The following is a 14,572-nucleotide window of genomic DNA, read 5'->3' as shown; positions in this document are numbered from 1 at the left end:
GGGAGTAAAACGTACACACATTGCCACAATATGGACACCGTCTATTTAACATCCAGAAAATACCCCCCTAAGCCCCCATCCAATGTATATTTATAGTTGAAAACAATTTCTATCATCTTTCTTTCGCTTTGAGACGGTTTTCATGCCAGGCTGATTCCACGCCCTTCACGTCCCCAGTCGTTTCCTCGAGGGTGATCAAGATCCCTGGCTCGATATGCAGATTCGACAGCTAGTCGTGCTCGCCGAATATTGCCCAGATTGCGGGAATTTTGAATGTTCTGCAACCTCTCAAGTATAAATCGGCGATGCTCCTCGTTGTCGATGTCGACACTGCCTGCAACAAATAGCGGCCAGAGGAGAGTCGCTGTGTCAGGTAGCGTCGATATTATCGCAATGATGTCTGCGACCAATTTCTCTTTCCAGACAAGGGTAGAAGGCTCGACCATGACGAGCGGCCCAGGGCTAGGGGTTGACTGAGTAGTATTCGTATTAAAAGTTATGGGGTATCGAGCATATAGACCCACACTTACAGGGCTAAGGATTGATGAATTGCGTGGAGGCCCAAGGCGCTGTCGCAGGTAGAGAAGGGCAGTCAATCTCTTGACTTCTGCGACGCGCAGCAAGTCATCTCGGTCCTTCGCGTACGATGGGAGAGTCTGTTGAACATTTTGGAGTTCTAGCTCTAATTTGTTACGAGCATTGTTGAAATACGAGTGTTCTGAGATCGAGAGAGGTCGCCTCTTTGACATCTTTTTATATGTGCACGGATAGCTGTTAGGAGGTTGAAACAGACGGACTCGAAAAAAGAATCCTTCGTCGTTTTCATAACCTTTGTTTTTTCTGATCGATCAAAAGTGAACGCTCACCTTAGACTTCTCGGTAGCAAGGTTCGAGATCTTGCTGATTAGGCTCATCAGCCCGCGAGAGCAGCCCATAAGCATATCAATCTTTCCGAGTGGTAAGCGAGGGTTTGCAATAAGGAAGGGGGAAAAAAGGAAAGAAAGTAACCTGGGCCTCGTACCTCTTCTAAATCATCATCTGCCAGCCATGTGTTTTCGAAGGCCTCTGCTTCCGAATTGTCTTCCATAGCTGTTCGTCCCATAATGTCATGCGCAACGAAGTACATGACGAAGAACTGCTTAAGCATGTGGCCTTCTGCCGTTTTCAGTGGAAGCAGGTTCAGGAGCTGCATACCGCCGCGAAGGTGCGTTTTCCATGATGGCGTGCATCCGTCCGATATCTAAATAAAGACCGAAAGGAGGGAAAGCCGCTATTAAGATTATTGCACGCAGGAAGTTGTTGGGTCATTCACTTTTCATAAAGAAAGAAATGGAAATGGAAATGAGAAACGAAAGAGAGAGAAAAACAGGGGAGAAAAGAAAGCGGTCGGGAGCATACATCATGAAAGCAGAGCATCAGGACCGTTGCAACGGCGCCAAAGCTAGGTTTCCGCTCGTTAATCTCCTTTTGGAGGCCGGCAAGGGCGCGCTGTTTATAGATGTAGGCTTCTTTCTCGAATTTAACGTTTCCGAGGCGATAGAACTGGTTCGCCGCGATAGCGAGCAGGGTATGGCGAAGAGGTGCATGCGACAGAGCGAGCGGCGTGACCAGGGACAGGTACGGATTGTAAAACTGGCTCAGCGAGCAATTGGGCCCGATACCCTCGATAAAGTAGTCCAGCAGATAGCGTTCAGTCTGCGAAAATGACGCCAGTGGGTGGCCCGGCGGAGCTTGCAGGCTTGGGACAAAGGGGCATGGCCGTCTTTCTGCCCCATATAACTGGGTTAAGCTTTCGGGTTCTTCCAGCGGCCGGTCTTGAGAGCTACCAAAGTCCCAGTAGGTCGTGTTGAGAAACAGCCAGCGGCCAGCATACTGAGCGATGGGGAGTGCCTGGAAGTTCCGTTCAATGTTTTTCCGATCAGCCTCTGGTTTGGCGCCTGTCTCAGGAATATCAGTCTGCCTGCTCGAGTACAAGTGGCGAACATCAGATATATCGCCTAAAACCAAAGACAAGTAGGTAGTTTATCAAAGGAAAAGTCCAGTATAAATCACCTTCACGGCCGAACCGGATCCCCCTTTGCAATGCATCTTCTTTCCAGAGCAGCTTCAGCCCCCGGACGCAGTTGAGATTCAGCCGGACGCATCGACTGCACCGCGGTTTTTCTTCCGTACACTGTACATGCTTCTCTGCGGCCCAAGAACGAATCAAGCCCGAGACCTCCGGTCAGCATTCACTGGGTCAAAAAAAGCCACAAAGCACGGGAGCACAAAGGAGATACAGGGAATCCCTCCCACAGCGGGAGGGAGGCTGCATCTCCGTTGCTGCATGAAAGGGGGGGTTTTCGTATGGACCGTACCCTTGCACATCCAGCAGCCCGTCCGGCGTCGACTTTCGGGCTGCTTGCGCTGTCGCCGGGTCATTGAGACGTCGCACGCGGTCGGCCGAGCAAAAGAGACGATGCTTGCATTCCAGCCATGAAAATGGTCTGCAGTTTGTCTGTCGGGGAGAAATGTGAATGCGAGTTCGTTTTCTTCCAGCTGCAAAGTTGACGTCGTTGCTTTTGCGTATCGATTGCTGACTAATCATAGGAGGTTGATATAGATATTATGGATATGGATATGAGGTATTCGACAGGAGGTAAGTTGGTATAGAGATATAGGTCACTGCTAAGATTTATTCTACATCTAAAACGCTGGTGTCTCCCGACTGTATCCTCCAGATGTTCCATCGGGCGTCCTCGATGACTTCTTGCTTGAGCCATCTGCTCCTCGACACAGAAACGCCGTCCTTGTCCTGGCCACCACTCCCACCGTCATCACTACTGCTATTCTTTGCACTGTCCATCCATGCAAAGATTAGCCGCAGCTGCCAGAGCCGATCTCGAACCACCTCTTCACTCGCTCCGTGGCTGGTCGCAGCTGAAACGAGGCTACGCATAGTCCTGTTGAGAACGAGCCTTGTATCGACAGATGTTGGGCGCAACCAAGATGGTGGACTCGCCCTACTTCGCTTCTTTCCATTAGGGTGTAGTTTCAGAGATTCATGGAATGGAATTTGTGGAAGTACAGCCATCCGCTCGGACATATCCAGAGATGAAAACGCAGGGAGATCGAATATAAAATCCCAGATGTGGCGAGGCGGCATGCGAGCTTGGCCAGGTCCCTTCTCACTGGGCTGTAAGGAAGCATGGAGACTTGTAGGGGGCATTGCGTAGAAAGGTCGTGTGTTCCTCGGGATTGCTGCTGGTGGAGGTATGTCCTGGGCATCGCTAAGCCCAGCAAGGGTGGTAGAGAACACTGACCGCTCCGAATCATTATGGTTCGCTCGTCTTCGCAGGTAGACTGATTGGTCTCCGTCCCGGAACTTGTTTCTTAAGCTTTCATTACTAGCAAAGTCCAGCGTGATGGTCCAGTGATCGGCACTGGCGATTTTGATCGAGGATACCTCATCCAACTCAGGAAGAAGACAAGGGGCCGTAGCTGACCTCACCTCTCCTGTACTAAGCGTCAACGACACCGGAATCGTGACAGGTCGCCGTGTATCGATATCCCTCGGTACCAAACACCGAGGTTCAGCCGCTAAAACCCATAGATGACGAAATGCCTGGAGGTGACAGTTGTTATCTAGTACGCTGGTCGGGAAAATTGGGTATAATGAGCAGAGAAGGGAGGCAACAGCAATATTGGAGGTACTAAGGGTATATGTACCTCCGCCCAAGAAGAGCATGCCCAGAGCCATGTGGGTTGACATGTGGCTTCCGTAGTGTGTATCGGCATCAACGCGCCCATGCAATGAGCGTAACCGGCGGAGCGTCACTAGATCACCAGATCCAGCCATGACTGCTGCAGCCGAGAGTGCAACAATGTCTTGACAGTTTCGTACGGAGTTCTGTGTTAATTTGGCGTCATAATTCAAGGCCGAGATGCGGCAAATCCTTATGAACTGGTCAAGATGTGCCACCAGAAGATCTCGTACTTCTATGGACCCTGATCCGGCAAATCGAAGACCCAAAGCAAAACAAAGCCCAGCGACAATGTTGTAGTAGGGCATGTCATCGGTAGATAATCGTCTAATAGCGGATAAACGATACTTACGCCGGTAAAATGACGGGAGGCTCTTCTGTATCCATTTCTGGCTCGCTTTTATGGAATCCCACATGATAAGATGTCTTGCCAGTGTTCGAAGAAGGAATATATCAGGGCGAACATAGTCAAATTGGACTTCGGTATCCGGTATATCAACCTTCTGAGCTAGAGCTTTATCATTCGTCTTCATAAATATTATTGCTATTGCAACTGTGGCTCCTGCTGCTGCTTTGTCAAGAATGTGGACTAAATTGACCTCTTTCGTACCCACTGCTAAGGCCAGCAATCTCTCCACAATTCGCATGTCTTGAAGACCTCGCAGGTCGCCTCCTTTTCCCAAGTTAACAAATCCTAGCGCAAACCCGGCAGCGAGTCGGTATCCTTCATATCGCAAAGGCTCCTGGGAAAGTGAAGTCTCTTCTTCTTCCATGTGTTCGATTTCGGAAAGCATCACTTCACTCATGCGGCGATGTTGGGAATTGCAGTAGAGGAGTCCTATGCCCATTATACCGGTGGTCTGCGTCAAGGGAGATAGATTGAGCTCTGCTGCGCCTGGTGGTAACATCCGGGTAACATGAACAGAAAGAAGGCGAGTAATCAGGGTATCCATTGTTCCTAGATAGGATACGGATAATCCGAGAAGTAGGCCAATGGAGGTCATGGTATGCTTAGGGGTCAAGTACTTGAAAGCTACCCATTTAGCAAGGGTTTTCAAATGCCCGTTGAGCCCCAATGCCAGTAAAAATCCAGCATGTCTGTTAGTGAGCTCGTTAGGTTTATTATATAGTATCCATGAGGTGTCAATCCCTTTGGCACATCTTGAGATTGCCAACCCAGTGGATACACCGTTATGGAAAAAAGCCCAACATGCTTTTTCTTCCACGAATGCTGATCTATCAGCACTGATCGTAACGTTTGACGGTTTCATAACACATTGTAGCGAGAACGATGGAATTGGTAGCTTTTCAGTGAGTAAAGGCACGCGCCCGTCGAAACAAAGCATAGCTCGCCCTGCAGGAATGGACAATGTTCTTAATGTTACTAGTTGGACAAGTTCTTTTTGTGCTTCCAAAAGGTCGGACTCCGACCAGTCAGGCTCTGGTACACATTCAGCAGTTGGAGCTTTCATCTGATTGAGAATCCTTGCGGCTTCGAAGTAGCGCCTATCATCACGAAATATCAGCTTAGTGATCGAGTGACGGTCGGCCTCCGCTGAAATCTCGAATGAATTAGTTGAGCTACTGTCAAGCACTGAATTCCCAATACTGCGGACATCCCTATGGGCATCATGGGGCTGAATGAACTGAGAACGAGACGCTAGGAGCTGGGGAGTCTCGCTAGACGTAGAAAGAAACAAGTCTTCCCTATCCACAAGCTCAAGTAGTGACGGACCCCAGGATAGTGGCGGATCCCCCTGACAGTTAAAAATGGCTTCGTGTAAAGGAGTGCTGATGCCATCTGGAAGGGTATCAATCAGCGAGGATGTGATCCCCCAGCGAAGTAATAGGGCCACTCTTTCAGGTGCAGATCGTTTATTTCCAACTTCAGAAAAGAATCCAGTAAGGGCCAAGGTTCTAGGGGTTAGATTTACAGCTTGGTCCCAAATCTTACCACTTCCAGGTGTGATGGTAGAGCTAGATACGACATCCATTAGCGTAAGGAAGGTAGAAGGAGTGCGCTGGAAGGTATTCTCAATGAAGGTGAAAATAGATGGAGGTGTGAAAGGCTCTGTGGGCATATCTAGCCCAGTAATGTGAGTATCTTCGAATGCCCATCCGTCAATACCTGCAGTTTCTGTGCTATAGTAGCTACCCTCTTTCCAGGTCCAGGAATCCCAACCCAACCATCCTCCCATCTGAGCAAGAATAGGAAGTAAGAGCCCTTTTTCAGAACGGGAGTTATCAGTGTTGGCAACCGATAGCTTAAGCTCCTCGCGAAGGAGGTGCAGCCCTACTAGAATTGTACCAAGGGCAGTTCTTCGTGTACCTTGGTCTCGTGAAATAGCAATGGGGAGATATCCATCTCCACCAGTAGCTGCTTCACCCTGTGGTGAAGAAAGGAAATCTCGGGCAAGCTGTGAGCACCGGGTAATATATGTGTTTTTGTCGTTTGATTGATTTTCTGCTTTACTGTTGTCAACTGGCCGGTAATTCTGGGCCCCTTCAATTGGAGTTTTGGCGTTTTCTTCTCGTATCCAGTCCCAGGCGGCGGTTGTCATCCACGGCGCGCAAATTCCTGCTGAGCCCGATTCCTGTTCAACCATGCTGTGCCAATCCGTCAAGTCAATTGAGCTTCCGGTGCTGGATCGCATTAGGCCCCCTCTCCTTTTCCTCTTTGGTATAACTTTAGTGTCGATAGCGATATCATCGATGAAATAGACGGCCATTGAGAAGAGAATTACTACCAGAGCGGTCCACTCCAAATTTTCCTCCCTTACATCTCTTGCACGAAGCCATTTGAGGGCTTGCCACCACCCGATATGGACCCCATCACCGGCTTTCTCGGAGTGCCGTAAAACATATCGACAAAGAGAGAGTATCCGCTTCACAAGAGAGTTGAAAGGCTGAAGCTGGATCTGCACTCTGTGTTTTCTATTCTGTTCATCCATAATGTCTACTTTTCCACCTGCAGTTGGTTGGCTGAGACGATGCATATTCAAAGGAGTCTTGCATAACACTCTTCTAAGTCCCTCTTCACGGAGATTTGAAGGGGTTAGCTCCAGGGATATATTGGACGGCTCATGTAGAACCATACTATCTGGGAGCTCTACCCTTACTAATGTGCTCCAGGGGGCCTGGAGAGTTAGTTCTCCTCGACAATCACTAGTAGAAGAAAGCACAAGCATTCGAGAAACGCCTTTGTCCACCAATTTGCAGCAGTCGAGAACGTTGGAACCGTGGCGAACATTCAATGCGCGAACTTTATATGTTGGGATATCATTGTCTCTTTCATATTGGCGGGGTTGAGACCTTAAATACTGAGCGCTTAGAGTTACAACGATCAATTCCTTCGAGTTTCGATTGAGGATGCAGACTGCTAGGGGCGTTGATTCGGGGTCCTTTAGTGTAGACTCATCAGATGAAGTCAGGGTAAAGACTTCGAACGGACAGGTTTTCTGACTGTACGGAAGAGCATTGGTTGATACAATTCCTGACGGCACACTTCCTACTTTCGATAGGATAACCTCACGGGGGAGGTTGGACACAGTTTCTTTAATTCCCATACTTTCAAACCCGTCGAAATCGCCGCCATTGTTTAAACTTTCCAGGAGTTTATCAACGGGCGCATCAAGAAAGCTGCTGCCGTTGCTGTAGAGAGATGCGGTTCCCGGTGGGAGGGAGCCCCTTCGGTTAAAGCTTTGACTGAGGCGAAGGCCGGTACCTCCAAATGATTCCCCCCTTCGGGAGCCACCGTGGAAGGAGGATTTGAGTTGGTGTCCCGCCAGATCAGAGAATGTAGATCTATCATTGTTTGCCATTAAGTCACTACGGGCGAGCAGAGAGCTCACTCTCCTCGACGCTTTAGACGTTACACCAACGTCTTCAAACTCCTGTCCAAGGTGTGAAGCAAGGTCTGTAGCTCCCTCCTGTTTGGCCTCGAGATTATGCTGTTGAGATGCGTTCCGCCCCTGGCCTGGCCCAAAACTTTCCCGGAAACTTGATGGCCCTGGGCCAACAGGTGTTGAGGTTCCGGTGACATCAAAGTGGGAGCTTCGCCGTTTTGAGCGAGTGCCGGATGATTTCCGCCGCTGATTCTGCCGAGATATAGGGGATTCCCTGGGTCGATACCTAGCAACCCATATGTTGTGCATCCCTGATTTCGGGTTTAACGTAACCAGTAAGATCAGAGGAGGGGCGCCTTTTGCAGACACTCCCAATGAAACTTCACTAGTAGGGGATACATAAAGCAGCTCCTCAGTTGGGCTTAAAATGTCAGCTCGCTTGTGTAGTTCATCATCATGTGGGGAGGAAGTGACTGCCACGAGTCCCATTTCCGAGTGAGGGTCAAGGAGAGAGAATACTCGCGGTGCAGAGTCATCTTTTTCAGTCTTAAGAAGAAATTTTGAAGGGTGCGATGGAGAAAGAGTTAGCAATGGCCGGTTTCCCGTCCCGCTGGAGAGTCTAAATGATGCAGCAGAATGTCTTGACGTGGGATGCATAGGTTGGGAAGAAACGAAAGAATTCGGAGGAGCAGATGGTACTGGTATATCATGTTTTTCAGGCAATTTCCGTTGGAATAGTAGTCCGTTTGGGGTCGGCCATATTGAGTCAAGCTCAAACGGCAGTGGAATGACATGGCTATCACCAGAAATGAAGAATATGTGAACTTGTGACTTTAGCACTACGACTAGCGCTCTAGAAGACTCAGAATTATTTTCATTTTCAAGGACACCAAGTCCCGGAATGCTGCTAGAATCCTTTTGGTCCTGGATGATCACCCTCTTGCGTATCTTCCCATTCAAACGGCCTTGGTGCTTGCTTTTGAGAGAAGCGGCCGTCTGTCCCTGGTCGCCGGTCTGGGCCGTTAAATCATTTTCTAACCCAGCTCCAGTCCGCTTCACAGCATTTGACTTGCCTGCTGGAAAATAGGTAAAGAGAGCCTCCACGATGCTCTCACCTTCCACATCAAAATTAAAGGACCTCTTCACGATCCCGCCGCGCGACCAGACTACACATTTGTCTGTGTAGAGAAGTTCTTCTTCAATTATCCCGCCGGTTGCATTTTCTGAATTGTAGCATCGCCAGGTATAGGTATCTTCAGGCGCATCTGCTGGAAGTATTGACTCCGCAACCAGGTACCCGAAGGCTGAAGGTTTGTGCAGGCCAAGGGATGTTATAGCAGCCATGCTTCTTAACCGCAGGAAAATGGCTCTGAAGCCACCCTCAGATCTATACTCATATCCATACACTGGAGAGTTTGTTGTGACGGAGTATGTGTGTTTTCTGATATTGACTGTTTCCAAGGGGAGGTTGTGTGGTGGTGGTTGTTGTGTTCGGCCAAGCGTCAACAAGCGCGCGTGTGCGATTTTAACGCGAGAGCTTCCAAACGCAGATTTTGTGGCAAACCCCCAAGCTTGCGACAGACATTACACAAGGAACAACCACCGTCTCCCACAATCAACAGACGGAGTATCTTAGTGCAGCCGCCTGGGATAACGAAGGCGCGCATCTTCTACTACTCTTCGTTATCTTGGGATGCTTTTGGGTGCGCCTGAAGCTGTGCCTACCTGACCTCGCAAGATGGGTATCCAGTCAGATATGTCCAACGGCGCGTTCGATCCGCTTGTTCGCCCTCGGCCCGATGGCCTCCAGTTAAGGTACTATCTTATTTGAATATCTGTATTTCAATTTAACATGTCTAACTGTTTTTTGTTTAGCTATCATTTCCCACATCGTGTATATGATTCTAAAGTTTATCCAATACAAAGTCCCAACGGATCCACCGTGATAATATACGGCCATGACTTTGGCATCAGAATACTCTGGCGAGGAGGCAAGAACTTCAAGAAGCAGAAGGCTCAACAGAATGGCCCGGAAGCTAAAGCACCTGTCAATGGCGTGGACAACAGCGACTCAATTATGATCATCGACTCGGATGACGAGGAACCCGCTCCTACTCCCCAGCCGGAAATCGCACTTCCAGAGTTCGAGGATGATGAGGAAGAAATAGACCCTTCGCGGCCATTTAAGAACATTATTCAGTATCTCGACGTCAAGCTAGATACGAAGGTTTTGGGTATTACGGTACCCAGTATTCTACCCGGGGCAGCACGATTCCTCGGCTCGATATCGCCTATTTTATCCAACATGATAGTGGTCACCGCCATCTTGTGGTGACTCTTCGGCGCGCGTTGTTGCAGTCCCACTTATACCGCCCTCTCCTAGCAACCTGGGTGCAGATTTCTGGAAACCACAAATTATCAGTCTCGGAGAGGGATCCGTCCAAGGTCTTCCTGCCACAGCTGCCTTAACATTCACGTGCCAAAGCCCGAAAGATGAAGATGGTAGTCGTCGGTCTCAAAGCCGTGGTCGTACCATACAAGATACTTCACCCTCTGCCGAAAAGTGGGAAATTCTTGTAGCTGTTCATACATCAGATCTATCAGGCAAACTTTCCGTATACCGTATCCCTTTCAATGGAGAAATAACACAGGGGAAGATATACAACCTCTCAACAGAGCCGCAGTTCCCAGTCCGCCAACAATTTCTCAAATCGCCGGCTAGCAGCATATCATTTTCTCCTTGCCAATACCCTTCAGATCGCCATTCCCAACTACTTCTGTCATTTACAAATGGCTCTGTCAAAGTTTATTCCTGTCTTTCTACACCGCATGCATCCACTATTGATAGGAAACGTTCTGGGACAAACGCAGAAACGAACGATGTAACTGGGAAGTGGCTTGTCACCTTGTATACCGACTTCGACCAATTACCTGGAGAAGTTCCTCGACGCAAGGGAATAGTCGACGCAAAATGGGCGCTTGGTGGTAAAGGCGTCTTCGCATTACTCTCTAATGGCGAATGGGGAGTCTGGGACATTGACAGTTCTCAAGGCGATAGTGCCACCCAGCAAGGCAGGTCAACAAGTTCACTCAGCTCATTCGCAATAACTGGGCGTATGGTGCAGTCTGAACGCCCTGCGCGATCTCAAGGCCATGCTGACACAGAATCAAAACCCGCTCAATTCGCTCCCTTAACTCCGTCTACACGTCGCATCCGAGAGGAGGCGTTGTTCAAAGGCCTACCAAATTCCGCAACTCAACACGCAACCAGGGGCGCAATCTGCATAATACCATCAAACCAAACCTGGGATCAGCCGGCGGATGAATCAGTGCTTCTCTGGCACGGAGCTCGTAATGCATACATTCCCAGCCTTGCTAGCCTCCGAAAAAATAATGGCAAACAGGGGCTATTCAGCAACAACCAAGCTGGGCCAAAGCCAACTTTGATCGAACACATCAATCTACTTGGCGAGGTTCAAAAGGGAATACAATTCCTATCACTTCCTACCCCTGCAAACCAGTTTCATCAAACTCCGATACCAACCATCCTCATCCCAGCGGAGCACAGACTTATCATCCTTGCAGAGAACCTTTTGGACTCCGCAGAAGCCAGGCAGAAAGCCGGGCTACAAGGTGAGGCTCCCATGGCCCAAGAAAACGACCAGACCATGCTTCAGCGAGGAGAACTGGATATAACTGGCATGGGCCGTGTCTTGGCCGGTATGGCCGCAGGCAGCGAGGCATCATTTGGTCGAGGGGGTATGCAAGGCAGCAGCTTATTTTCTTAGCTCTGTTACCCGCTCCGTCAAGATTTAACCCCTTGTTTTTGATACCATCTCATCAATTTCCCTATTGTTCAATGCTTGGAAGGGCTAAATGATTAGGACTACACTTTACGATAGAATTCCAGACCTTAAACGATACTCCCCAATTGTGTTTGACCTTTTTAGTTTGCATTATCTTCTTCAGTGGACCTGGAGCATTTATTCTATTCATTCGCGACGCAGGGTGGGGCACAAGGCGAGATTCAATGCCTTGAAATTCAATCATTTTTTCCTTCAGGATGAAATGTTGAATAAGCTCTGTATTCGACGCGATAGATCAAACAACCCAGCTCACTTCGTCTCTGCCTTATCCATTGATACTTGCTATCATTCAAGAGGTAGAGACAGAGCTGGTTCTCATTACAAATAGCTACGAGGGGCAATTTTGCTTTCTTCAAGCTTGGTGTTACTTCACGATAGACGGAACGAGGACAATTGGACGTCACTCTCCATACTCTAATCCAGGCCACTCCTGTGGTTGTTCTATCGTGAAGATTAACAAACACAACATGAGATACAAACCATGCAAATCGTAAATAAATCCAGCCAATGGTAAGCCACTTTTTATGCATTTTATGAAAAACATAAACCTTATTAATAATATTGTATAATTAATGCCAAGAAACTCTAACCAGAAAATCGGAAATGTGGGTCAAACGTTCACCTTAGTCATCAGTGTGGCTGAGCCGTTTGTGTTATTTGTTTTGAATATCAATTTTGATTTACAGCGGAGTCGTTTGAGAAAGAAAGATGAGCGTAAAACAAGACAATTTATCGCCGAATAACAAGAGTGTAGAGTGTTTTTTTTTTCTTCACCACAACAAATTTAAATGCAAAGAATAGAAACAAATGACACGGTGCACGAGGATATCTATACTACCATAGGAAAAAAGAGGAAAAACCCCTGCAGCAAGTATAAAAGACGGGAAGGTATCAAACGACGTGTTTGCTGGTTCGGCGAACTTAGCTCGGAGCTATATTTAAGCTACCGAGCCACCTGGCCAGTCAGGTTTTGAACGAGACATTTGAAAGAAAAGAAAAGAAAGAAGCAGCTTGCGTGGACGAAGGATGTTCTCGATTGCTCGGTAGGAGACGAACGCAGTAAATGAGCAACAGTGGAACAAGATAAGGACAGTCTGTGAAACAGTTGAAAGTGCAATGTCGTGACACGGTAAAGATACAGCTAAACAAAGTAGCTGTACTCCGTATACGTGGGTAGTATTAGGAACTGAGAGCGGGGAGCAGTAGAAAAGAGAAAAGAAATATACAGAAAGGTATAAATTGATTGAAAGATAGAAGCGGCACACAAGACAGAGGAAAAAATGTGGCGTGCATAGCCATGGATGGAAGGAAGTAAGAAGGAAAGACATGCTTGCTTTAAAGATTGCTAGACAGGATGAGATGGATAATGATGAGAACAAAAGAGATAAAAAAAAAGAGAAAAAGGAATGAAATTAGCTGGGAAAGGGGGTTCTAATCCTTTGCGAGGTATGGTATGGTAAGTAAAAGTACAATTAAAGCAAACAATCAAACAGAAAACAGATCAGGCAGTAGTAGTTGTAGTAGGATATCTATGTCGGTGGTGTAGGGGGCGGTCGTTGAGGCATCGGCGGTCTATCAGTTGTAGGCAATGCCTCCTTGTCTCTCTCGGTACTACTCCTCACGGCACGAATGGTTCCTTTCTTATCAGTTGGATTGTTCATATGGGTGTGCGAATTAAGTTCGATGGTATCGATGCTTGATGTTGGGATTGGAGGAGGCGCAGATACCGGTGGCGGGCTAGCTGGTGTTCTTGCGGTACGGAAACTGTGCCGTTTGGATTCCATGTCTGTCCACTGGTCTTCATCCGCAGGTGCGTCATCTCTCTCTCCTCCTCTACTCACGTTGCTTCGCCCACTCCTACCTCCTGTGCTGCTATTCTCACCGACTTCTTCAACAACAGGCAACGTAGCCGCTGCACTGCCATTATTGAAGTCTGCCGGGGTACTCACCGTCTTCAGTGTCCGGGATGGCTCCGGGTGTGCGGGCAGTGGCTTCTGTGTATCGATGGATCTCTTTCCCGCAGGGGTGGCCGCTTCGTCGGTTGTGTGGGTCTGAGCAGCCTCAGCAGCTTGCTTTTCGCGTTCTACTTCCTCCTTCGATTTGGTGATGCTTGTGATGAACTCTAGGAAACGCTCCCCATACGCTTCGGGTGGTATAGCTGAGATTTGCGAGCTGGGATGAGAAAGTCCTTTCCAGAAATGCTCTGCCTTCTTTACCATGCCGTACTATCGAGCCGTTAGCAATAGTTCCCTGTTCAAATTTTCCAGCGGTGAGTCACATGGGAAGACTTACATGAGTTAAACAGTCAATAACACCAAGGTAATATATCTCATCACCGGGATCCCCATTCTCGTGTGTTGCCCTAAGCCCGCCGTCATCTGAGTAAAAGACCAAGTTTTTCCGTTCATCCAGCACCTCGTCCGGCATCTTGGCAGTAGTATGCTCCATGGGGACAGGCTTCTCGCGTTTAATCATTTCTCTCAGCTCTCTTGCCTTTCGTGCATTTTCCAGCCGTGATGGCGTTCGCATAAGCAAGTTTGGCTGTTGTTCGTCAGCCAGATCGCCTCCAGGCTGGAAGATCTGAAGTGTTCGATCACGGAGTTTCTCTTCATTGCCCTTTTCCACATCATGGATCCCGATCAGGAGGGAATAGTCCATTATCTTGAGGCGCTGGAGTAGGGTGACATCTCGACGGAGCTGGGCAAGGAAGACTTCTCGTTTCGCTTTACCGCAGTTTAGATGGCGGTTCCTTCGTAGCCAATTGAGGTCTTTCAGGGTAGCTCGGGGGTTTGCTTCGAGGTCTTCTTCCTTGAAATCTCGACCGATGGTTGAACCTTTCAGGTCGTACATTTGATGGATATCTCGATGGGGTGGGAAGAGGTTGTTCATGACAACAAAATGGATCTTGCGGCCATATGCCATCTTGACACGATGTAGACCGTAGAACTGGGAGATGAGGGTATTAGGGTTGTTTTCGATGTGTGCGTAGTATTCACGGAGAATCCTGCGGAGGAGTTTATGTTCGGCATGGTGGATGGTTTTGATGATGTATTTGTAGTCGCGAGAAAAGTAGAAGAAGCTGCCACTTTACCAGCGAGCCTAGTTCTGAGAGGATGTA

At 48.4% G+C, this 14,572-nt stretch overlaps 4 protein-coding genes across 4 annotated transcripts; 1 reads left to right on the top strand and 3 right to left on the bottom strand.

The window, feature by feature from the left end:
* Window positions 1-140: 140 nt before the first annotated feature.
* MGYG_09093 (hypothetical protein) lies at window positions 141-2,088 on the bottom strand (the record flags this gene model as incomplete). The annotated part of the gene is made up of 6 exons (XM_003172987.1): window positions 141-473; window positions 531-749; window positions 867-947; window positions 1,022-1,240; window positions 1,399-1,997; window positions 2,067-2,088. The coding sequence occupies 6 exons, from the start codon at window positions 2,086-2,088 to the stop codon at window positions 141-143; spliced, it is 1,473 nt and encodes a 490-aa protein (XP_003173035.1).
* Window positions 2,089-2,674: 586 nt separating this feature from the next.
* Window positions 2,675-8,932, bottom strand: MGYG_05621 (mitosis negative regulator; the record flags this gene model as incomplete). Its single annotated transcript, XM_003172986.1, has 2 exons — window positions 2,675-5,544; window positions 5,698-8,932. 2 exons carry the CDS (start codon window positions 8,930-8,932, stop codon window positions 2,675-2,677), a joined length of 6,105 nt encoding a protein of 2,034 aa, XP_003173034.1.
* A 394-nt stretch (window positions 8,933-9,326) lies between these two features.
* On the top strand, window positions 9,327-11,376 carry MGYG_05620 (hypothetical protein; the record flags this gene model as incomplete). Its single annotated transcript, XM_003172985.1, has 3 exons — window positions 9,327-9,403; window positions 9,464-9,919; window positions 9,972-11,376. 3 exons carry the CDS (start codon window positions 9,327-9,329, stop codon window positions 11,374-11,376), a joined length of 1,938 nt encoding a protein of 645 aa, XP_003173033.1.
* A 1,607-nt stretch (window positions 11,377-12,983) lies between these two features.
* Window positions 12,984-14,376, bottom strand: MGYG_05619 (phosphatidylinositol-4-phosphate 5-kinase its3; the record flags this gene model as incomplete). Its single annotated transcript, XM_003172984.1, has 2 exons — window positions 12,984-13,679; window positions 13,747-14,376. The coding sequence occupies 2 exons, from the start codon at window positions 14,374-14,376 to the stop codon at window positions 12,984-12,986; spliced, it is 1,326 nt and encodes a 441-aa protein (XP_003173032.1).
* Between the last annotated feature and the right edge of the window lie 196 nt (window positions 14,377-14,572).

The sequence above is a fragment of the Nannizzia gypsea genome, genomic scaffold, assembly GCF_000150975.2.
Source record: "Nannizzia gypsea CBS 118893 supercont1.4 genomic scaffold, whole genome shotgun sequence".
In the NCBI taxonomy this organism is placed as follows: Eukaryota; Fungi; Ascomycota; class Eurotiomycetes; order Onygenales; family Arthrodermataceae; genus Nannizzia; species Nannizzia gypsea.
This window is presented reverse-complemented; position numbering and strand designations above follow the sequence as displayed.